The sequence below is a fragment of the Leiobunum rupestre genome, chromosome 5 (assembly GCF_980474605.1).
Source record: "Leiobunum rupestre chromosome 5, qqLeiRupe1.1.hap1, whole genome shotgun sequence".
In the NCBI taxonomy this organism is placed as follows: Eukaryota; Metazoa; Arthropoda; class Arachnida; order Opiliones; family Sclerosomatidae; genus Leiobunum; species Leiobunum rupestre.
This window is the reverse complement of record NC_143388.1, coordinates 23651459-23676874: the sequence shown is the minus strand read 5'-3', so window position 1 is coordinate 23676874 and position 25416 is coordinate 23651459. Positions and strand designations below refer to the sequence as shown.

General features: G+C 36.8%; 1 protein-coding gene across 1 annotated transcript; it reads right to left on the bottom strand.

Annotated features, from left to right (window-relative positions):
* Positions 1 to 952: 952 nt before the first annotated feature.
* On the bottom strand, positions 953 to 20571 carry LOC149943861 (uncharacterized). The gene is made up of 4 exons (XM_090176231.1): positions 20007 to 20571; positions 5168 to 5456; positions 3612 to 3822; positions 953 to 1210 (listed from the first exon to the last, which is right to left on the bottom strand). Exons 1-4 carry the CDS (start codon positions 20569 to 20571, stop codon positions 953 to 955), a joined length of 1323 nt encoding a protein of 440 aa, XP_090032357.1.
* Positions 20572 to 25416: the final 4845 nt, after the last annotated feature.

Below are 25416 nucleotides of genomic sequence, written 5' to 3'. Positions count from 1 at the left end.
GAAAACGCGTAATGAAAACCCTGTAGGTGTGTAGCCGTAGCTTTATGTCGAGCAGACTGTTTAGCGTACGCGTTCCCGGTACGCGTTTTTATCCGGACTAATTTAAGAGTCGCACTTGGCGAAATGGAAAAAGTAAATTTTACCTCCCGCCCGTGCAGGAGCTTCGGCGATATCGTTCTGTGTTAGAAACCTGTTTTGTCATTTCAAAAATCATTTGCTAGCAATTTTCAAGGTCCTGAACCATTATAACGCCAAAATGGGCGTAATAAAAAATAAATAGAATAAAATAAATTAAATTAAAATAAAATAAAATGAAGGCACAAAAAATCTTTTCTATACATAATTTTTATTTCAATCATTTTTATTATTCAATTTTCGATAAAACATTTTGTTCTTTTTTGTATTCTCCGTTTGATTCACAACAATAACAATCAATTATTTATTTTAATTTTTTAATTAAAAACAAAGCTCGCGTCATTTAAATTAATTAATGAAGAAAAATGAAACGAAAAAAAATTGAAAACAAAAATGAATCTACCAGTATATTTTGACGATGATAAACATTTTATTTACAAAAAGAAATATTTTGAAACCGACCTTTTGATATTGGCGGTTTTGTCATTTCAAAAGCTGTCGTTATGAACAAAAGGAAATGGCTTAAAATACGTAAGCGTTTATTGTATTTAACACAAGCTCAATGCCGTATAATTATGTACAAGTTTTATATTTGTTTTTTTTTGACACCGTGTTTTTGTTTGAAAGTCACGCGCATTTGTACGTCCCGTTTCGTGACGTACTTAAATATGGCTACGAAAAAGACCAAGGCTTAAAGTTTTTCTTCATCTTTTGTTTTTTAAATTAATTTGAAAAACGGTACGATCATAGTTTCACTGTCCTTAACGGGTTGAGATTTGAAGTTTTGTAATAATTTAGGCCGTTTTTGTAACTGAGTTTAACAGTCCCTCGTCGGTGACGCCTCCCTGGTGGAGTAGAAATGGGAACTCGAGGACAACGGTGGCGACGCGCTTCTGACTTGCGGCGGCGGACCGGATGTTCCGTTCGGCGTCCCCACGTCACTTCCGGGCGACGACGATGGGCCCGGGAACCCGGCGGAACCCGGGATGACGCCGGCCTGCTGTTGCAAGGCAAACGAAGCGGACACAGTGGGATACACCCGGTATGCCAATGGTTTCTGTAAGGCAGCGGCCGCCTGGAATAGTTAAGAAGTAGGTTTTATTTAATTATTTAATTATTAAATAATGCGCTAAACCTGGGACCCCTTTAAAACAATAATTACGAGTCCCATGAGAGCCGTTTTTACTGGCTGTTACTAAAGGTTTTCAGGAAGAAACTTGGGAGCAGTGTTCAATCCCGGGCCCGCCAGGATGTACGGGGCCCGGACCACTGTGAAACCATAAATAGGGTAGTAAGAGAGCCGTTTTTACTGGCTGTTACTATAGTTTACATTTAAGACGTTATACTTTTCCTGTTTACACTTTCAGGCAGTGTGGCCAATGTGTGGGATATAGCGGTTTTTAGGCTGTGTCGGATAAAGGGATTTATAAGCGAAAATCATTGATTTTGTGGGATTTTTTACCTTAATTTTTTTTTAATTTGTTTTTGAAAAACCACTATTTCCGAAAACATTATCCAGCTTATCTTTTTGTCAGATACCTTTTTGGAAATCAATTTAATTTAAAAAAAATTGTATTTTCTAATGATTTTGTGAATTGAACTAGAAAATATTTGGCAATGTTTTCCGCAGAGTTTTGGTAGGGAGCGTGGCTAGAAACGTTTTCAGGACTTGGCTGAAAATTTTGTAACTCGGCTGTGGGATTTTCCTCCTCAAACATTGGCAACACTGCTTCGGGGCCGAAATTCCCGAATATTTAACAACTTTAAGATGACGCCATGTTTCTGTCGATCTTACGTGACACGTCGTATTTCGTAATATATTTATAGTGTTTAAATAAAACTACTGATAATTATAATTTTCCAACTCCAAAAATAGAGACAGTTTTGACAACAGATTATATATAATAATAATAATAATAATCAGCTAGGCTAATACCCAAGGCACCACCTTAGGCCTAAGTCATCAAACGACTTTTGAAGCCATTAATTCAGGTGGCAAGCCCTGCATGCCACGAGATCGAGCTAACAGCTCCCTACACTAACTATTACCGTTAACCTCGACAAGTTTTTTAAAAAAGCGTATATACTTGTTTGATTTGAAATTCGACTAAGCCTTGTACAATTAAAAGGAATTTGAAGAAATAAGATAAATTTGCTGTACACCCGGGCTCACGAAGAAACAAATAATTGTACTTCGAAAACACTCATACCCATACGCCTGTTATAGTATTGTTCAAATGACGTTTTTAATTCTTCGTGTTCCCTGGGTTAGTGAAAGGTGCGCAATTTGTGAAAATACGTTTGCAAACGTACTTGATCGCATTAGTCGGTGAACTGAAGGCTTCTAGAGCGCTTTGCTTAAACTCTCTAATGACGAATTAAATTCTAATTTATTGGGCTTATGTTAAATAAACATGCAATGGCAAAATAATTTCAAAATATAACGAGATTAAAAAACATTTTACATTTCTATTTATTGTATAATTACTCACTATTATAAGAGCCAACATTTTTGCAAAATTGTTAAACTTTAAAAAAGCTGCTACTTCATGACTTAGAAAAAAACTTTATTTTATTCGTCATGAAGTAGCAGCTTTTTTAAAATTTAACAATTTATAATAAACCATGGCTAAAAGTTTTAATATTTATAATTTTTGCAAAATATTGTTGGCAAACAAGGGTTACAACCGAGTTGTTCCGTGTCAATCAACAAAACATCCACAATGTGTTGACCACACAAAAGCTTTTATTGTCCACGTGTTGAAAAAGAGCCGGTTTTTGTGACCGAGGCTTAGCTCAAAATATTTAAATTAAATAATTCCCCAAAATTAATCTAGTGTAGTATACCTGGATGGTACGATAGATGTCGTTATCGGTGCTGTGTACAATATAGTGTATTAGGTAATATTGGTTGAGATTTCCAATGCTTATGAACGGGGGAATGTAACACGTTTATTGTCTCATGACCGAGGCTTAGCGTCAAATTTTAAAACAGCTTTTCAATTGCCCAAACTTAAGTGGGAATATGAAAAAATACACACTTTTGTTATGTTTAGCAACGGAGATTAAAATAATTTGCGATGCGGCTACGATAGGGGGCGATACTTTACGGGATTTCTTGGTGTAATACGGAAATGCATCCAAGGTGCTTTCTTTAAAGCTCTAACTGGCTTTAAATAGGTTTATTAATGTAAATTGACATATTATATAGTATGTATGCAAATACTGCGTGTTTTGAAAACTCCAGATGTAAACTGTATTTACCAAGTGTTTTGAAAACTCAAGTAAATAACTGTGTTTACAAAGTGTTTTGAAAACTCGAGTTGTAAACTGCGTTTACTTAGTGTTTTGAAAGTTTGAGTTTTAAACTGCGTTTACCTAGTGTTTTGAAAGCACGAGTTGTAAACTGTGTTTACTATAAACGTTTTGTCAAAAATGTTGTGGGCTTTGATGAAAAAATGAGAGTCAACTCTTACCTGTCGGTAGTAGAGATCAAAGCCAGGGTGCAGTGGGTTTCCTTGAGGATGTGGCGCTGCGGGGTGCGTTGGTGCTGATGGCGGGGCGACTATGTTGGCGTAGTGACTTAACCAGTAAGGTGAGGTCTGGAGCATGCGTTGGACAGCGGCGAAGTTGCCAGCCTCAGCCAGTAACTCTAAGCCCACCGCCGTTTGTCGTTTCCATTTTGTCCTGCAATGTCAATTACAAACGCGATTTTTTAAATACCATCCTCGTTATAGAGTTTAAAAGTATAAGTCTATAAATATATCCCAAAAGTGTGTCAGTAAAGCAGTGGTTCCCAATTTTTTGCTATGGAACCCTAAATTGTCCAGCTAATTCTGGCGGAACCCCAACTCTTTTTTTACCTATGTTAAAAGTCTCTTGACACAAACAAAGATGGCCGCGCTGCGAACCCTCGCGACCCTTCCACGTAACCATGTTGTCGTGCGAGCCACAAAAATTTAATTTAAACGCATTGTTTGGTGGCTGGTACATATAGTATAATGCCATATGAACAACTAATTTGGCACCAATAAATTGCATAGTCTGAACGGTACTGTAGTCGAAATAACTAGGAATTTCTGCGTGTAGTGATGTAAAATTGACGTCATACCCAAAAGATAAGAGCGTCTAGTGATAATAAGCGACTTAGGTAAAAAATATAAAATAGGAGTAGCAACTCAGTCTATTGAAATGTATATTAACCTAAAGCTTTGTCAATGCTATAGTTGATATTCCACTTCTATATTTTTTATGGTTAAAGAACTTTAATTATCATACACCGCTTACTCAACGCGTTTACTATGATGACGAGCCAAAAGCTCGTATTAGACTTAAGTCATTCTTGAAATGGCTCTCAATAAAACTTCAACCGGGGGAAGACGGTAAATAAATGGCTATAAACCTCCATAACGGGACAAAGAAAAACTAAAATTACCGAAAACCTTTTTCGGGTTAACTTTTAAAAATACTTGCAATTTTACTGAAATTCATTACAACAGGGTTCATAAACTATTGGCAAACAAATTGCTCTGATATTTCCAGGTTTTCCCACTGATATTTCCCTGATAACCTCAATTAAAAGTAAAAAGTACAGAGCTACTCATTTCATTATTGATATTTAGACTAAAGTATTTCCAACTTTCTGAAACCTCATAAATTTCCCTGATATTTAACTGACTTTTCGGACGACAATTTAGTTCCCTGATATTTTGATTGATATTTAAACTAAATTATTTCTAACTTTCTGAAACCTCATTTTATCTGACTTTTCGGACGATAATCTAATTCCCTGCTATTTCCAGGTCTAAATGAACCTTTGTACAGGGGGCGTAGAAATTTAAATTTGTAAAATGAGTCCTTATATTTTGCTGTAGCAAAGGGCACCCTAAAATCCTGTTAAAGGATCCGAAAAATAACATAGGAGCTACCCCAATTATCCTAGCGCCAATTCTGTAGAAAACGGACACACTTTTGTAAAAAGATATGAATAAACTTATGGTATAATGAAGCGTGCTCTTTTATCGTGACGTACCTCCTGTTTTGGTACCACGTTTTGACTTGCGTGTCTGTGAGGTTGAGTTTGGCAGCGAGTTCCATTCGGTCTTGAACGCTCAAGTACTTTTGCCTCTCGAAACTCTTTTCCAGCGTTTGCAGTTGGTGGTCGGTGAACGCCGTCCTCGCCTTCCGCTGCTTCTTCAGCTTCAAATTGCTGCCGGACCCCGAACCGGAACCCCCGTGGTGGTGGTGACCTCCAGGGTGGTTCTCGGACGAGTTGCCCGCGTTACCCGTGCTGCCCCCGTCGTCCGAATGACACGATTCGTCTGAGAAATAAAAATAATCCAGATTTACATTTAGATGGCTTACAAATAATTTACAAATCTTCTATTTCATTAAAATGTATAAATTTAATTTGTTATAATAATAATAATAATAATAATCAGCTAGGCTAATACCCTTGGCCCAAATCATCTAGCGACTTTTAATGCCTTTAAACAGGTGGCCGGGTTACAATACGTAGGATGGTGGTGGCTAGCCCTTCGTGCCACGCGAGCCAACCGCTATACAAGTCCGTAGTTTTTACTCTATTAAAGTTATTACGGAGTCATTGTTTCGCTTAAAGATGTTGAATGTAAAAATTACACTCAGGGCCGTATTAGCCCTTAAGTAGGCCTTAGGCAAAAATCTCTCATTTACTGTCTTTTTGGACCTTCGTAGGCCCTGTAATATGGAATCGTAGATCCTAATTTCTTGTAGAATTTTCGTAGGCCTAATCACTTTGCCTAGTCTGCCTAATGGATAAGGCAGCCCTGATTACACTGCGTATGGATAGCTACCATTTCATAAACCATATTTCGCCTAGGAAATAGTATTTGAAAATTATTATATTTTATATAAGATTCATTCCCAAACTTTTTTGAAAAATCAACGGTAGATTGCGAAGTTACATGTATCAAGCGAAAACCATTAGCAGGATAGGGATATGAATACTTCTCTCGAAAGATGTATTTTATATACTTCTGATATTATCAAAAGCTGTACTCAGTTTCATATGTCTGTAATTGGTTTAACGTGTTTTAGGAAGTGATAAATAAAATATTAATAATACGATCCAATACGTGGCATTTGTTACAAAATTTTGTAAAAACATTCAAAGTAAATTGAGTTGGTTTTTCGAATGAACGATGGTAATTGTTAATTTTATTTAGAGTGAGGCTAGTTAAATTTATTTAGAGTGAGGCTAGTTAAATTTATTTAGAGTGAGGCTAGTTAAATTTATTTAGAGTGAGGCTAGTTAAATTTATTTAGAGTGAGGCTAGTTAAATTTATTTAGAGTGAGGCTAGTTAAATTGTGAGGCTAGTTAATTTTATTTAGAGTGAGGCTAGTTAAATTTATTTAGAGTGAGGCTAGTTAAATTATTTAAAATGAAGCTTATTTAATTTTTTTTAAAGAGGCTTATTTACATTTTCATAAATCTTTTCTTATGTTACCATTATTAAAAATACTTAAAATCTTTTTTAATTTTGAATTTATTTAAAATGAGGCATATTAAAAATTATTTAAAGTAATGTTAGTAAAATTTATTTAAATTGTGGTTAGTGAAAAAATTATACCAAATCTTATTCTTATGTGCAATAAAAACCTCCATTGAAATAGTTAAAACCGAAAGCAAGTATGAAACTCATTGTATTTAAAATACAGTCTGGCCAAAAAGCAATCAACTTCGAACCCACGAGAGTCCCAGGGACAGTGACCTTCCTAACAGTACTTCCAAGAATAGATTACTCCAAAACAACCCTCCTCAACTGAGACTCTACGGGTTACTAAGACGCACCTTGCTCATTGAGGCGAACTAAGCTAGTAAACATCCCATTCAAAACTGGCGGTAAAAATACTCTCAATGACACAAAAAAACGTATCCCGTATTGTGGTAAAATAGACAATCTGCCCCCCAAAAAAACTACCTAAAAACGTCGTCTACACACCCATCCGAAAATCCCCCTCTCTAATAACATCGCTGGATGTTTAGGGTAAATTTTCTAGCTCATTGAAGTTCTCCGACTCATCGCTCGTAATAACCCACGCGGACAAGGTCGCCGACGAGATGAAAGTCCAGGACTCTACCGTCACCTTTAAACGATACTAGAGCCGTAAGTATGGAACGTAAATTGTCCGATACAATTTATACGGAGCGCGAAAGTAGACGCGTGAGTAGTTAAGTCGCGTAGTCGCCGTGTCTGTTTTCATGGGAATTTAGTCATTTGATTTTTTCCCGGCTGTTTGAAAAGATACAACTTTTCGAATGGCGACATTCGGGATTCAGTCTTTTGCTCCGGCGAAATTTCCCCTTTTTGCCGGTTATAACTGTAATTTGGCCGCGGGATCTTACCATTACGGTTGGCTTCTCAGGTATATACCGCACTGGGGATTCCGGTACCGCAAACTCTACCCCTACCCGTAGCCGTTTGTCAATTGTCAGTTGACGCGTGTTGGAGATAGTGGTAGGTGGGGGTCCCTGTGATTACTCTCGCCGGGTGAGGCTCGTCTCCATTTCCGAGCGTTTAGCCACCGACTTCCGCTTGTTTGGGCCGATTAGCGTTTAAGGAGAGACCCCTATCTGTCTGCGTTTTTCCCGATTTTGCTCATGTTTTTACCGCGATAGTATCAAGCTAGGTTTTCTACTGACCGAAAATTACATTCAATGTTTTTTTACGAAAAACTCTAAAGGAACAGTTTTTTTCCATAAATTTACGATTGAATTTAAAAGAACTGCGAAAAATAAAAGGTCACTTGGTCAAAATTCAAGATAGATTGCGATTGGACAAAACCAGTCTGCATAAAAATTGATTTGTAATAATTTTAATACAGTTTTATAGTACACGCTTGTTATGAAAATTGGAAGAGCCAAAATTCCATTTAACATTGAACTAAAAATAATTATTTGTATTCAATTTGAATACAATAATCTATCATAAATAATTTAATTATTTTAATTTCTTTAATGTAATGTGTCGTAGCTTTGTCTAAATTAATGAATCAAAACTACATTTTGCCATTAAACTATTTGCATCTTAATTATAATTCGTACTCAACTGGATGTACTGATCAATTTAAAGATTTAAATTATAAGGTCATTCAGTTAAATTTTGTTCAAAATTTAAATTTACTGGGAAATACACAATTAGGAAGAACCAATATTAAATTTAATTTGCGTAAGTAGAAAAACTTCGTTTTTTTAGTGAAAACGCAGCTTCGCCGTTATCTCCTGCTCAGCTTCTGTTAGAATTTTCTTATCTGGCTATTTTCGCTAACCGGGGTACGTGATTTTGAAACGGTACGGTTTGGTTTGCGGAATTTCGGTTTAGGCATGTTTTTGTCAATATCCGGTTCACATTAATTATCCATTTTTTTAATTTGTTTCAGTCTCAATTATGTTCCGCTTCTATGTCGATTATATTCTGATTCCTTGTCGATTATATTCTGATTTTGCCAATTATATTACGATTCTATGTCGACTATAATCTGATTCTATGTCGACTATAATCTGATTCTATGTAGACTATAATCTGATTCCATGATGATTATATTCTGATTCTATGTCGATTATATTCTGATTCTATGTCGATTATATTCTGATTGTATGACGATTATATTCTGATTCTATGTCGATTATATTCTGATTGTATGATGATTATATTCTGATTCTATGTCGATTATATTCTGATTGTATGACGATTATATTCTGATTCTATGTCGATTATATTCTGATTGTATGATGATTATATTCTGATTCTATGTCGATTATATTCTGATTCTATGTCGATTATATTCTGATTCTATGTCGATTATATTCTGATTGTATGATGATTATATTCTGATTCTATGTCGATTATATTCTGATTCTATGTCGATTATATTCTGATTCTATGTCGATTATATTCTGATTCTATGTCGATTATATTCTGATTCTATGTCGATTATATTCTGATTGTATGATGATTATATTCTGATTCTATGCCGATTATATTCTGATTCTATGTCGATTATATTCTGATTCTATGTCGATTATATTCTGATTCTATGTCGATTATATTCTGATTCTATGTCGATTATATTCTGATTGTATGATGATTATATTCTGATTCTATGTCGATTATATTCTGATTCTATGTCGATTATATTCTGATTCTATGTCGATTATATTCTGATTCTATGTCGATTATATTCTGATTCTATGTCGATTATATTCTGATTCTATGTCGATTATATTCTGATTCTATGTCGATTATATTCTGATTCTATGTCGATTATATTCTGATTGTATGATGATTATATTCTGATTCTATGTCGATTATATTCTGATTCTATGTCGATTATATTCTGATTCTATGTCGATTATATTCTGATTCTATGTCGATTATATTACGATTCTATGTGGAGTATATTCTGATTTCGCCGATTATATTCTGATTTTGCCGATTATAATATTATTCTATGTCGATTTTATTCTGTTTTTATGTCGATTACATAATTATTCCACATCGTTTCTATTATGATTCAATTATAGCGGATAGCAATCTCATATCAGTTTGTGTTCAACACAATTTGAATTAAATTCCAATCGTTATTACTATACTCTGCTAATTTCTAAACGTTATTTTTTCTGGTTTTTGGTATAGAACGGGCTGATCGCCATCCGAAATCGGAACGTGATACCGACCTCCGAATCAAATAGATAGCCTTTCAATATTTGGTGTGAATGCAGAGGCATCAAAAGGTACCGATGCGCCTAATAGACCGTAATTAATGGTAGATCAAATTAATAAAAATCCAGTCAACGAAATCTTTTAAGCCAGGGACATTTATTACTCTTTAATCCGCTTAAATAAAAAGAATTTTTTACTCTGCGACGCTCAGATCGCAATCGCTTCAAAAAGACATTTAAAATCCTGCTTGTAAAAACAGGCTTATAAACTCTTTGGAGATTTTTGGCCCAAAATTACCCTCATAAAATATACTTTTATCTCCACCGTGAGCTACCAAATTACGTTTATTTCATGTTGAAGGAAATTATCCGAAATTAGACGTACTAACTCTTTTAAAGGTCGTAAAACGTCTGGGGAAAAATTATCCAACGATGTATACAAAAGATTGTCTCCTTTTTTCAAAGAAAATGTCAAGTGCCTATAGTTGTACTATCAAAGCTACAGGTTTAATGGGTATGAGCTAATCCTAACAGGTTTGCCTGATGGTAAATATTTCTCCAATATTTCTCTGTTTAAGGTAAATAATTAACTACTTAAATTTTCCCTTACGATCGAGTCCATTTTGCTATAGGTCTTTCTATAAATTAACATGGCTTTCTTGTTTAATGTTTCTTTTACGTCACTTTGTTTTATAATTCTATGAGCGCGCGCTTCGATTTTACTAATAAAGCTCTGTCTTGTGACGTAAGAGAAACATTTTAGATTTATATTTTTTGTCTAATTTATTATATAGAAACATCAATAGGTGATTCTCAAATATAATATCGACAAATAAAACTCTTTTTCGGAATCACATATTCCTTACTTTAAATAGGAGATGTTTTGCACTTACATGTATTTTTTGATCGATATATTTTTATATAATCCCTACTTTAACAGTACTACAACGATGTCCGATTTAGAGAATACATATTACGATTATAATTTTGTTACATTTTGAAATATACGATCTTTATATGGGTTACCGTAGCTTTATACTATAGATATTAATTTACCCGCTGATTTCGTTAGCACGTGAATGTAAAATATTTCCAATTTATTATTTAAAAAAAAGACTACCGTAATATATAATGAAGGAGAAATAAGATTTAAGTAAAAGTTATTGAATTTATAATTGGTTGGGACAAGGTTGAAAATTTGACGAGTTTGAAAACGCGTGAAATTTATCAACGCATCCGCGTTTCATCAAATTGGTTACGACGTTTTAATACCGTGTCCGAGTGTTTTGGCAATTGACTACTCTTTGAACTAGAGATCAGCGCCACCTCACCGGAGGAAAAAAAAAATTACTCTAACCATAATTGCCAAGTCTTAAAAAGTATTTTTTTTTTACAGAATCACTCAAAAAGTACACATTGTAAAATTCAGAGGCCTTGACTCGTAAGAAATTGCGGGTATAAAAAAATGGCGCCTAGCTAAATCTTAAAATAAATTGGTCTATCTAATATATATATAAAATAAGAAATATAAAAAATCTTTAAACGCGTAGCGAAGCGTCATTTAAGTCTTCCTCGCGACCCTTGACCCTTATTTTGGCAAGCGGGAAAATAAGTTTCCAGAAAATGACAACGGTGTTTCTTGCCCGTAAAAATTGGGGGAAGCTAAAGAGGTGTGGTTCGGTGGTTGACTGTGTGGTTAAAACAGCCACACGCAGTTTTGAAGGGGGTTTTCTTAAACTCCGCTATAAAAAAACCCTTAATATCGGCCCGGTTTGTGATTACAGAGTTGGCCGCGATAGACGTTTTAGATCGCTCGGGACTCTTCAAATCTTTTTCAGCTCATTTTTTTGCGCGCCGCCTTGTTCGTCCGCTACGGGGCGCCAAAAAGTCGCCACTTCTTCGGTTGGGACCCGTGACACATGCTAATTAAGCGCCAGGATATTTCCTAAACTTAGACGTTTATGTCCAAGAATTTAAATCGGTGTGGAAACGATTACACGTTGATACGCGTCGGCTAGTCTCGCGACGAAAAACGTTTTGACACGCTAAACGTTCGTAGAAGGATTTTGTACGCGAATGTAGATGTTATTTGGAAATCCGTATGATTACGAGGTTTTGGCGTTCGTTGAACAGTCATTCTTAAAAGTTTTCGCGTGAAAGTTTAAAATGAAAGTTTTATGAAACTAAATATAGCACAGTTTTCGTTAATGAGGAAAATATGTTTTCGTGGCTCGTCTCAATTAACATTTGACAATGAGCGTGCGACGCGCGCCGTTATCTCTCATTACCGATAAAGTTATTTTGCTTTTGACATTTTGAATTATCTATATTATATAATAACAGAAATCCATAGATCTACTTAGCATGCTTATCGCGGCAGATTTTCTTCTCGATGTGGCTGACGGTTTTTTTGACGTCACTAGTCACTATGTTAACTTAACAACAAACGACGTAAGAGGGGAGCGCAAGCAAAGGGGATTTTTCTCTCGTAGGCGGGGCCAAAGCCGTCAGAAGGATCTTACCATACGCGATACGGCAGGATAAGCATTCCAAGTAGAGGTATGGATTCCTGATAATAATAATAATATTGCAATTTTTACGATTTAAAAGTGTTAATTATATTATATATAGGATCTGATTTTTTTTATCCTAATTTTAATTATGGCTCATTACCAACACAAACATAAAATATCTAAATAAATAGTAAATCATCTTCGCAAAGTTGAAATCCGAACTCGACCAAACCTTTTGACGCTGTTGGCGTAATTGCTAAAAACCTTTATCGTTCTTTTTGACACGAATATAGTTTTAACATAAAATTAACTACTTCCGTTTAAAACTTCTCCAACAAAAAGTTTTTAAAATAATATCCGCAACAGCCTTCTTCTCGAAAAGGTCAAAGTTCGCTAAACGAGTAATTACAGCCGCGAGACAAAACTGCTCCCGTCGATTAGTGTATAGTATACGTAGTCTTTTAAAAACCAAATTTTCCCCGCCATCGAGAAAAAAATCACGACTTAAAATTTATATACGTATTCGAGTGAATATAGCGTAGAATTTAATCGCGTTGGAATACGTAGCGATCCCGCAGTTCGACCCTCGAGATGGTGCAACAGGTGGCAAGCGGACGGCGAAGAAGCTAGTCTTCATATTCCCACGAGCGTGCCCGAGAACGACAGCCCAGCGTGCCATCGAAGTTGCCCCGTATTGAACCATTACGGCAACGCTACACCGTATCTTTGTTACCCGCGATAATAGGAGGCGGATCGTATCAAGTTGAGTCCGTAGCGCCGCTTGAAAAGCGAGGATGGCATTTGGCCTTTGTCTACCCGGTCCGATTTGCTTATAAGTTGATGGCCCATATTCTATCCAAAAGGAAAGGTAAAATTTAACGGCGATACGCTCGGGTAAACACGTTCTCTCGGATATTGTAAGTCCCGTATATGTATTTACCGTGTTGGAGATCATTTAAGACAATATTTACAATGTTGTTGCGCCCATGCCAAACGCTTTCCCGATGTATTGGACGTGTTGATTTTTGGCCGTGCGTGAGTTTAGCGATTATGTTAATTCCGATGCTCGTCCGAGTTTGTTCTAGTGACTACGTTGTTTTATTGTTTGCGTTTGAGTGTTTGTTTAAAATGTGTCTGTCAATTTGTCAACTAATGTGTTAGTAGGATAGATTTAAGGGTAATGTTATGTGCTCAAAACCGATGATCGATGAGCCGGAATTTCATTTTCTACAGTTTTTACAAAACTTAAGTAACGTCTGCTTTTGTCTGCCGCGGTACTAAGGCTAGGCGCCCACTGGCTCTCCGTTTCGTATCCGTCCTGCCTTTCACAAGGCATTGTCTCCGTATCGAAGCAAAGGCTTGTGGAAGGTAGGACGGAGACGTTACGAAGAGCAGTGAGCGCCTGGCCTTACTGACTAGGAAATGTAGATAATTTAATAGAGCCCGTATTCTAAAAGTATAGTAGTTATTTTAGTAAAAATTATAAAGCTATATTGGGGCCCGATTATAAGAATTTTTCTAGGGCCCGGAAAACTGCTAACGTATCTATATTTAGAAAGTAGTGAATTACATTATTTTACTCATTTCTGAGTACGCCACACTGATAAATAAATTATCAAAATCACAGATTTTAGACCGAAATTGTTCAAAAAATAGAGTATTTTGGTCTCTAAAACCATGATACAGAACGAAGAATTTGGAGAAATAAAATTAAAGTTTTAAACTTTAAGGAACTAAGAAATTTAAACAATTTAACTAAACAAAATATTAAAAGTTTCGATTTGTTGAAATACTATTTTGCACCTCCATATATTATAGTTTAAAATTTTATATTTTGTTGGTGGCATAACTTTGAGAAACGTACATTTGAATTTGAATTGAATTGAATTTTTATTTTTCTATTAAAAAAAATGTTTTACAGAGATTAGAAGGCTAAGTCAACTTGCGACTTGTAAGCCCTCCTAAAGCGCGTAGAAAGTTTTGAATACTTTGTTCAAAACCGGGCCCAGGTTCAGACAAACTTAATACTCGTGATCCCAACTAATAATAACTCTCTTGGGGCCCAGATTTATTGCTTTAGCGGGGCCCTCGCAACTTGGTGGGTCCGGGTTCAGACCAAATAAGTACTCTTCTCCCGCGTTTATCCCAGAAAACCAATCATTATACGTCTAATAATTCCGACTCTCAGTGTGCTGCTTATCGGGCCCAGGTTTGAACAGGTTAACTATACCATGTTATTATAATTTCGGTAAAATAAAAAGCACGTGAGTAAATGTAAAAAATATTCTCATAAGCTATAAATGTATTTTCGAAAGAACAATGACGATATTTTTCTAGAAAACGGTCGAATGTGCTGGTAGACTTTCTCACGGCAAAAACTCCAAACCTCAGAAAGTCAATAAGTGGCCGGCGAAAACGGGACCCGTAAATAAAAGATTGAAATATCACCCGTGTATGGAACAGAAATGGTTCGGACGCTTTCGTGATTGTGAACAATCAACGGTGGAGCTATAGGAATACGTTTCAATTCTCACCACCCAAAACTGAAAACAAACTTAAATTGCAATTACAATAGCGTAAACGAATCATTTGTACGTTCCCCTTCCAAACTCTTTCGCGAGGTTATTTCGAACTGGGTTGAGTAAGTTAACCGCGCTAACTGTACCCTGTTTACTAAGCTTAAACGAATCAGTCAGTTAAGTCTCTTTTAAGTTAATAATGATATACAAACATTCCGTAATTTCGTCCTGACGTAACCCGACTCTCTAACTCGCGGTTGGCAATTTGATGGCGACTGTATTAATACCGGTGGCAGGTTACGGACGTGCGGGTCAAATTGCTTTTAAAAGACGGCGATTGGCGTGATGGCGGTCAATTTTCGGACACAAGTTCTCTATTGGTCAAGCCTAATATCAAATGACGCGAGTAATTCTAAATTGGTCCAAAACAGAAACGGGTCGGTCGCAGCTGGTCACTTTCTCACGGTTTGACCGTTTGACCAATGGCGAGTCTTTAATTGCTCCGTGTTGTTTCAAAAAGCGAGAGTTTTTCGGATCTCCACAAAGAGCCGCTTTGAGCCGCGGTTTCCGCCTATTGTAATTACGAAAGTTATACCCGGGCAAAATGTTCTAACCCCCGTTGCACGCACGCGATCTCCTGTTATTCCAGAGAAACTTTTCCAATCTATATAATTTAAATTTGATTATGTGGCTCTTGTTTTTATTATTAGAGAGATTAATTTTTCGTTTGAAAGTTTAGAATCTAGAACAGCTGGGAGCTTGGATAATTATTGCGGTAATTTATTACGCGGGTCCTTATGAAATTCGTATATTTGCTCAATTTTGCCTCCGTAATTACTCTGTTTAAATTAATTTTATGTCGTAATAATTCTTATTCAACACGTTGCTTTAGAAAATTTATTGGGTTTCATATTCACATGATATAGTTCAATTTAGTAAACGATAATTAGGTTACGCCCATATGGTAGTTCGATTCTCAATCATCGCCGGATTCTTCAACGATCAATCGATTTTCCCAAATCGACGGAATCGTCAACGGCCGTTCGATTCTGTTCATCGACGGAATCGTCAACGATAGTTTGATTATTCCGTATCGACTTAATAGTCAACGATAATTCGATTCTCCTATTTCGATTTTCCCATCGATGGATTTAATCGTCAACGATCATTCGATTTTCCCATCGATGGATTTAATCGTCAACGATCATTCGATTTTCCCATAGATGGATTTAATCGTTAACCATCATTCGATTTTCGCATCGATGGTTTTATGGTCCACGATCATTCGATTTTTCCATCGATGGATTTAATCGTTAACCATCATTCGAGTGTCCCATTGATGGATTTAATCGTCAACGATCATTCGATTTCCCCATCGATGGATTTAATCGTCAACGATCATTCGATTTTCCCATCGATGGATTTAATCGTCAACGATCATTCGATTTTCCCATCGACGGATTTAATCGTCAACGATCATTCGATTTTTCCATCGATGGATTTAATCTCCAGAGATCCTACTATTCTATTCCTCTCATTTCATTGGTTTATCAATCTCGAATAGTTTATAAAATAAGAGGCGATAAAACCCGTAACAACCAAAATGAAGATCTAAATCCTTGATAGATTCCTTTGATATGTTAAAAGTATATTTTATTGTTCAAATCAATTGCGAGAAACAGAACACGTTCATTTGTAATAATTAAATTCTTTAGAGATTAGTTGAGCGTTTTATAGCGCGAGTTAAACTTCTCTTAGAATATCTTTAATATGATTCCATGACTGATTTTCAAAGTTAATTACGCCAATTAATCTTTCGAAATAATATATACCACGCGCCCTAATTGATGTAGTAAATTTTGAACACGCGTGTGGTAAATTTTAATCTCGAATATCTCAGACCACAGATGGAAATATAAAATTGGGACCCAATTACGACATAGTATCTCAGTAGATCTAGTGCCGTTCAAAATTTCATTCAAATCGTTGAACTTTTACTACGCATAAGGCGATTACAAATATTTCGCCAATTTAGTCGTTTCAATAGAGACCAAGTTCGAAGACAAGCTACACGGTATAACAAATGGTCCAAGTTCTTGTCAAGTTCTAAAATTCCGTGAGATAGTTTCCCCGATCATTGTCCATTTCGAGTCCCTTTTTGCAAAACTAAAATCTTCCAGGAAAAACATTCATTGAGGTACGTGTCATGATACCGTTTTGGCATTTAACAATGCTGTTTAGAAGATAAGGTATCCCAATTACGGCCATCTTTACAGATAGTTATATGGACTTTCTCGGATTGTGTCCAAAAACGCGCCCATTCTTAGACTATTAAGGGTAGGGAAAAAAGGTTCAACAAAACTGTCAAAAATTGGGAAATCATTTTTCACCAAATCTCGATCGTTCAGGGAGAAAATTGAACGCTTTTGCGCGGGATGTTTAGGAAAGTCGTAAAACATTTCCGTATATAAGAATGGCCGTAGCTAACAACGAGATAAAAATGGCGATTGAATCGTCAATAACGGGCCGGGTCGTCCCCCACTATCTTCGTGGTCATTTCTCGCGGTTGACCGCTAATGGGCGGAGGGTCGAGCCCTCGCACCACGCGTTGAGAGCTACTCCCCTCCTGGCCGACCCCAGCCCACCTTTACTTCACGCTGACCAATTTATTTCTGACCTCAACTCCCGACTTCTTGGCGTTTCGAGGGTAGAATATACAAAGGACTACGCCGACGAAATCTGTCTTGATGGTGTCTCGCGGGACCCATTGAACGAGCCAGCCCTTCTTCCGACCCCCAACCCCCCGTGGTACAATCCATCAATATTTTAAACCGTAATTGGAACCGCATTGTCGTGTGAAATTGGGGTAAGACGCCGTAAAGTTGCTGGGAATCTAGTTGTAATTTGCCGATAGCTGAGATCGAGTTTATTTTGTGAAAATTAAAAATATGACTTTGGGAGGTGTACCGTTTGAAATATTTGGACCAATAGACTTTTCTATAAAATACTACTTATCCACATCTGTATATAGAGAGGCTGAAGGTTTGGCCCGATTTTTCACGAACTAGGGCCGCTCATTATTATCTTTTACCTGGCAAACACGCAACACTGGTTGGCTGGTTAATCAAGCTAAATAAATGAATATGTCTAGCCCGTTTAAGGACGGAACATAAGCCAATTTCTTAAATCCAAAGAATAATGAGTGTTGCCAGTCCAACAGCAATAGCTTTAAGGTCTTTTCCTTATAGCTCGGATTTTATAGAATGATCTATTCGCTTGAAGTTAGTCGAAAAATCTGGTATAGCACGCCTTTCAATTTGTTCTTAACGTAACTAGCGCCAGTTATTCCCTTAGCCATGTTCAAATGGTGAGTTCCCAAACAAGGCCGGATTAACAGAAATCGGGGCCCTGTGCGAAGTAGAATTTAGGGCTTAAACAAATAAAGACAATACTTTTTGACTCTATTAACGCCAATGAGGTTATAAACATAAAATACCAATAGAAACATTTATTTTGCACACGGGGCACATGCCATGTTCTCAAGTGGTTCACGTTATCTATTAAATAATGTTTTCGAATTTTGATAAAGCTAAATTATATTTATGCAATTTCGAAATTAACTAGTTGAAGTTTGACTTCTAATGGTTAAAATGTTTTAACTATGGTATTTCATGAAATCAACTGAGTGTTATATACGTGATCCATTTAAAGGTTTACATTTCTAACGTTTATTCAAAGACACGCGGGAAATCTTCATAATCAAATTGCTGCTCTATTTTGAAACGCATCCATTATGAGGAATCAAATAAAAGTTATTTTATTCATAAACAAAATAATTGTTTTCTTAAAATCCGAGATACACCAATTTTAAAGAAACCTTTGTATATCGTGTCCTTGTGAACCAAAGTCATCTAAGCTCTCAGCCGAATCTCAATTAGAAATGGAACGACGGATAAAGCGATCTGATAAAGCATAATCGCAATGGAAACTAAAATTACTTCTTAAACAGCAATTTGACGTAAGAACGATTTCTTCTTCTTCGTAAGGATGATATTGGAGTTATAAAATATATTTGACCAATCAATTCTTTCTGAGGGTCACCGATTTTTATCTCTAACAATTGAATGTAATTCTTTTGTGGCTGTAGTCACTCGTAAACATTTTTGCACCTTCGTACTGATTTTTGAAAACATTTCTGTGATTTACACAAATTTATCCCAATTATTTTGTAATTTCTACAAATTTATCCCAATTATTTTGTAATTTCTACAAATTTATCCCAATTATTTTGTAATTTCTACAAATTTATCCAAATTATTTTGTAATTTCTACAAATTTATCCCAATTTTTCTGTAATTTACACAAATTTATCCGAATTATTCTGTAATTTCCTTAAATTTATCCCAATTATTCTGTAATTTCCTTAAATTTATCCCAATTATTCTGTAATTCCTCCAAATTTATCCAATTATTCTGTAATTTCCACAAATTTATCCCAATTATTCTGTAATTTCCAAAAATTTATCCCAATTATTCTGTAATTTTCACAAATTTATCCCAATTATTCTGTAATTTTCACAAATTTATCCCAATTATTCTGTAATTTCCTCAAATTTATCCCAATTATTCTGTAATTTCCTCAAATTTATCCCAATTATTCTGTAATTCCTACAAATTTATCCCAATTATTCTGTAATTTCCACAAATTTATCCCAATTATTCTGTAATTTCCTCAAATTTATCCCAATTATTCTGTAATTTTCACAAATTTATCTAAATTATTCTGTAATTTCCTCAAATTTATCCCAATTATTCTGTAATTCCTACAAATTTATCCCAATTATTCTGTAATTTCCACAAATTTATCCCAATTTTTCTGTGATTTCTTTGACATATCACATTTTACGGTGATTTCCAGTGATTTTCGAGGGTGAATTCCGGTGATTTTTCTACGATTTGTAGACCCGATTACTTATCTGACTACCCTTTCTTATTACACTTCCATTTGTACTGAGCAGTTGTATTTGAGATTTGTAACTTTAATAAATTTAATATAATAAAGCTACAGAAAGCTATATGCAAAAATCGTAAATTTAAAATCACGTGTGGTCGTGTAAAGCGCAACAAAAACTCACCGAGATTGTCTTCGGACATTCCGTTTCCGTCCTCGTCGGCGGATTCATCTTGGTCCTCGGCCGCCGCTGCCGCCATCTGCCGCATCAGATGATGCGCCGCGGACGACATCGCCGAGCCGGGCGGATGCGCGCCGCCTCCCAAACCTCCGAACAAGCCGGGGAAGTGTTCTCCGGGCGCCGCCGACGGGTGGTGCAAAAACGCCGACCCTCCGCCCGCCGACGACAGAGGTCCGAAGTTCAAACCGGGTCGTTCCAGCATCAAACCCGGGTGGTGGGAGGCGAACAGGGCCCCGTTGTGAACCAGCGGCACGATCCTCCGCATGGGTGGCGAGCCTCCGCGATCGTCCTGGCGTGGCGTGCCGTCCTCGGCGGCCCCGTTGGTGGCGCCCAGAATGTCCCTGATGAGGAAAGAGGATGCCGGCGGCCCGGGCGGCACCGAGGTCGGCGGCGAGCCGGGAGAAATCCGGGCGCAAACGTCGTCGCCGGGCCTGGGCCTCGCTCCCGATGAAGCCGGCGCCATGCTCGATTTGGACGCGGCGGATCTGGCGCGACAGTCTACGGTCATTTCGAGCGGTTCTGCCAGTAGCCGCGATACCCTCCGTTCCGTGGCAGCGGGGCCGCCTTCGACGCCGATCCGCCCGCCGAGTTCCCTTCGCGCCTCCCGCGAGATCTCGATTTTCCCACCGGGACTAATTTTCAACGGCTTTTCGACGTTTTCAAATCGACGTCGCTTCTCGACTTATTATTAATCGCTTTCGAGTTTTCGCGTTTCAACTTCGATGGCTTCTTCCAGGGCCCATCTTCCACACGGGATGCTGCTGAGCTTTCAGTTGTCCAAACTGTCAATAAGAAGGAAAAAAGGGTGAGTTTGCTACTTTTAATAAATGGATGGAAGAATTAAGTAATTGATGGGGTTTTTTCGGTCGTTGGCTATTGCGGGGAATTATTTTGTACATTTTTAAGGACTAACTACTTTTAAGGGATCGATAATATTAATGTATCCTTATAATTATTCTTATATAATAATTGCAATACGTTCAATAATATATGGCAATTAATATCCATTCCAATTACGTTTATATTTTAATATTAAAAATGCTATAATTAACGTTCAGTGGTCTTGTCATTGGTTCCGCAATATGTTACGGTCATGTCATAACGTCTTCTAGACTAACATTCAAAATTACTTTATGCCATTATTTAACATTTATCAAAATTACTTTATGCGTTTATTTAACATTTATCAAAATTACTTTATGCGTTTATTTAACATTTATCAAAATTACTTTATGCGTTTATTTAACATTTATCAAAATTACTTTATGCCATTATTTAACATTTATCAAAATTACTTTCTGCGTTTATTGAACATTTATCAAAATTACTTTCACTTTGTTTATTGAACATTTATCAAAATTAATTTTGAGTTTATTTAAAATTTATCAAAGTTAATTTTGAGTTTATTTAACATTTATCCAAATTAATTTTAGGTTTATTTAACATTTATCGAAATTAATTTTGAGTGTATTCAATATTTATCAAAATACTTTTATGTGTCTATTTAACATTTATGAAAATTACTTTTATGTGTGTATTTAACATTTATGAAAATTACTTTTACGAGCTTATTTAACATTTATCAAAATTACTTTCATGACTTTATTTAACATTTATCAAAATTACTTTCATGACTTTATTTAACATTTTCAAAATTACTTTAATGACTTTATTTAACATTTATACGAAGAAGACATCGCCAAATTACCATTTCATTAAATTACTTAAAACACCTTAATCCAAAGTCTGTTAAGATAAGAATAAAAATCAAAATAACGAAACTTACTTAAATCATGAAACGAGTCGTGTAAGTCCGAATCGAAAATAACATCAAACGAAACCAAGTTCTAAATCACAAAAATTGCGAATGTACTAATGTATTTCCTATTAGCTATCGGAGACGAGTGAATAACTGGCGAGACAGTGTCCTAATAGAGCGCGCCTTATGTCCGTTCGACTGTGTAATCAGAGCGGGAGAGCAACCCGAGAAACAACCTGTTTAGCTGTGCGCTTCCGAATTAACAGCGTTCGGGTGGCTAAAACCGGAATGCCCACGGATCACCTCGAATCATCAAAAACGCGCGCGGTAGATCTGATTGCCCCCCTACTCGGCAATCGCAAACTGCCGGCCATGGCGAGCCAGATCGGCGTCGGAGGAGAGGGGAAACTGCCGAGGCGGAGGGCGGGCTCGCAACGGAGGTGGCGCCTCCTACAGACGCCGTTCGCGCCAATGGAAAAGCGTCGCCGATTCACGCTTACGAACGCTGGCGCCACCACTGGGAGGACGGAGAACTACTATTGGAGATTTTTGCGTCTAAAGTATGGCGCTCTTCCCCAAAAGTCGTCGGCGAACTGATGATGACTTTGTTTTTGCGCCCATCTTTACAACTAACTTTGGCGATGGAATGGAAACGGGATGGCTTTGATTTACTCTGATTTGACGCGTCAAAGATCAGATTCGTTACGTTCGATGCCGGTTTAGAGGTTAATAAAAATGCTGATTGGGAAATTTTAGTTATGTTTGTCAAGATTTGTGATATCATTTAGAATATCTAACATTTTGGGGACCACCGACCCCAGTAAATAGACTTCCTCTTGAACAGATTTTACCTTTTTCTGTAGTTTAGAAATTAATAATATTACAAGTAGCGACGTAAGACACGATATTTAAAGAGTATAGCGACGTAAGACACGATATTTAAAGAGTATAGCGACGTAAGACACGATATTTAAAGAGTAGCGACGTAAGACACGATATTTAAAGAGTATAGCGACGTAAGACACGATATTTAAAGAGTATAGCGACGTAAGACACGATATTTAAAGAGTAGCGACGTAAGACACGATATTTAAAGAGTATAGCGACGTAAGACACGATATTTAAAGAGTATAGCGACGTAAGACACGATATTTAAAGAGTATAGCGACGTAAGACACGATATTTAAAGAGTATAGCGACGTAAGACACGATATTTAAAGAGTAGCGACGTAAGACACGATATTTAAAGAGTAGCGACGTAAGACACGATATTTAAAGAGTAGCGACGTAAGACACGATATTTAAAGAGTAGCGACGTAAGACACGATATTTAAAGAGTAGCGACGTAAGACACGATATTTAAAGAGTAGCGACGTAAGACACGATATTTAAAGAGTATAGCGACGTAAGACACGATATTTAAAGAGTATAGCGACGTAAGACACGATATTTAAAGAGTAGCGACGTAAGACACGATATTTAAAGAGTAGCGACGTAAGACACGATATTTAAAGAGTAGCGACGTAAGACACGATATTTAAAGAGTAGCGACGTAAGACACGATATTTAAAGAGTAGCGACGTAAGACACGATATTTAAAGAGTAGCGACGTAAGACACGATATTTAACGAGTAACGACGTAAGACACGATATTTCACAAGTAGCGAAGTAAGACACGATATTTAAAGATTAGCGACGTAAGACACGGTATTTCACAATTAGCGACGTAAGACACGATATTTCACAAGTAGCGACGTAAGACACGATATTTCCAGAGTAGCGACGTAAGACACGATATTTAACGAGTAGCGACGTAAGACACGATATTTAAAGAGTATAGCGACGTGAGACACGATATTTAACAAGTAGCGACGTACAAGACACGTTTTGTTTGTGTTTCCTTTGTTAAACTTTAATTAGTGGATATGAAATGGAATTAGAACTATAGTAATCAAGATTACGTTGATAACTTGAGATTATCCCTCTTAAATACTTTTGGCAACAAAGGCAATTTTTTAAAATTTACATAACTTTAAGCGTAAGGTTTCAAAGAGATGCACTAAATTTATTTTGTTGTGTTTTTTCTCAGAAATATTATGTGTTGCCCTCTAACGCCGTAGACAGGTACTTATTATATGAATGATTATCAAAAGTATGTATTAAATCTCTTTACGTAATAAGTAGTATATTTGTATACTGCTAATGTTATTCGCTTGAAACTACTTCCTTCTAGAGTTTTTAAAACTATTAAATCGATAAAATATGCTTTATAAATAAGTATAACTAACCCTACGCGGTGCAATTTTTAAATTTTACGTCGTCAAGCGGAATGATACATAGGGTAAATTTTCGGCCGTGATGCCGTGTACGCTTCCGCGGTTTCTCGATAAAATCTCTTCCATCATTTAAACTTCGAAGGTTCAAGTTTCATTTTTATGGGCAAGATGTAAGAGTTACATTATGTACTTCTGATATAGGTTTTTAAACTTTAAATACTTAGCTTAAAGGGAGTAGGAACTAAATCAACAAATCGTCAGCTAACAGGTGGTAAGACTTTATTTTTAACGTAATTAGCAATTAACCCTTGTTTTTGTTAAATCTGGTGACATAAAATGAGAGATGCGTGGATTTCATATAATTAAAAAACTTCATACTCGCTCTCACTTCTTTGTGAGCAGGATTTGAAACGGGGGCCATGTTTTATGGGCCCTAGGAATAAGCTTTATTAGAGCCCCTCTGACATGGTTCCATTTAGGCTAACTTGGGTATCCTAACATTTTTTAAAGTTCCGGGCCCACAGGCTTAAGCTTTATTAGGGCCTGACCTGGCTCTTTCGAATCTCGTCCCGGATCCCCTTATCTTTGGACTCGTTCCGGGCCCTTCGGCTTGAGCTTTATTAGGGTCCCTTTAACCTTGCGATAGCCTCGTCTTAGACCTCCTTAACATTTTGCAAGTTCCCGTCCTGTAGGCTTAAGCTTTATTAGAGCTCATCTGACCTTGCTCCCTCTAAGCTCATATCGGGCCCGTAGGCTTGAGCTTTATTAGTACCCCTTTAACATTATTACGACCTCGTCCCGGACCAAAGAATATAAAGCCCCAGGAATGGAAGGTGTAGCTCCGTCTAGTGGAACTTTGGCGCCTCTCGTTTTTAAAGAGAGACCGGGTTGCGGTAGCCGTTTCCGGTTACTCTGATTTACTTTCTAGCGCAGCCAAAACACGCGGCCAATAATATCAATCCTTCCATTCCTGGGGCTTTATATTCTTTACCCGGACCCCTTAACTTCAAGTTCGTTTAGAGCCCTTACACTTAAGCTTTATTAGTACCCCTCTAACATAATTATAACCTCGTCCCGGGCCCCCTTATATTTAGGCTCGTTTCGGGCCTTTAGGCTTAAGCTTACCCATGATATTGGTTTATCAACAACTGCTTTTGACCCACTCTATCAAAATAAGCCAGTACATATATTGGAAAAATGAGATGAGAACAAATTGTGTTGTATTTATTATTAGCCTCGAAATGGCGTAGCACGCGGCATTACGCGTTATAAAACACGTATTTTCAACGCCCTCGAACTTCGAAAAAGGAATCATGTT

What these genes read in the sequence shown, in the direction of transcription:
- LOC149943861 (XM_090176231.1), bottom strand. Translation starts at nt 20,571, where the DNA reads ATGACCGTAGACTGTCGCGCCAGATCCGCCGCGTCCAAATCGAGCATG. An exon ending in ACGTGGTACCAAAACAGGAG is followed by an intron (nt 3,823 to 5,167) that starts GTACGTCACGAT and finishes TTGACATTGCAG; the next exon opens with GACAAAATGGAAACGACAAA. An exon ending in TTGATCTCTACTACCGACAG is followed by an intron (nt 1,211 to 3,611) that starts GTAAGAGTTGAC and finishes TAACTATTCCAG; the next exon opens with GCGGCCGCTGCCTTACAGAA.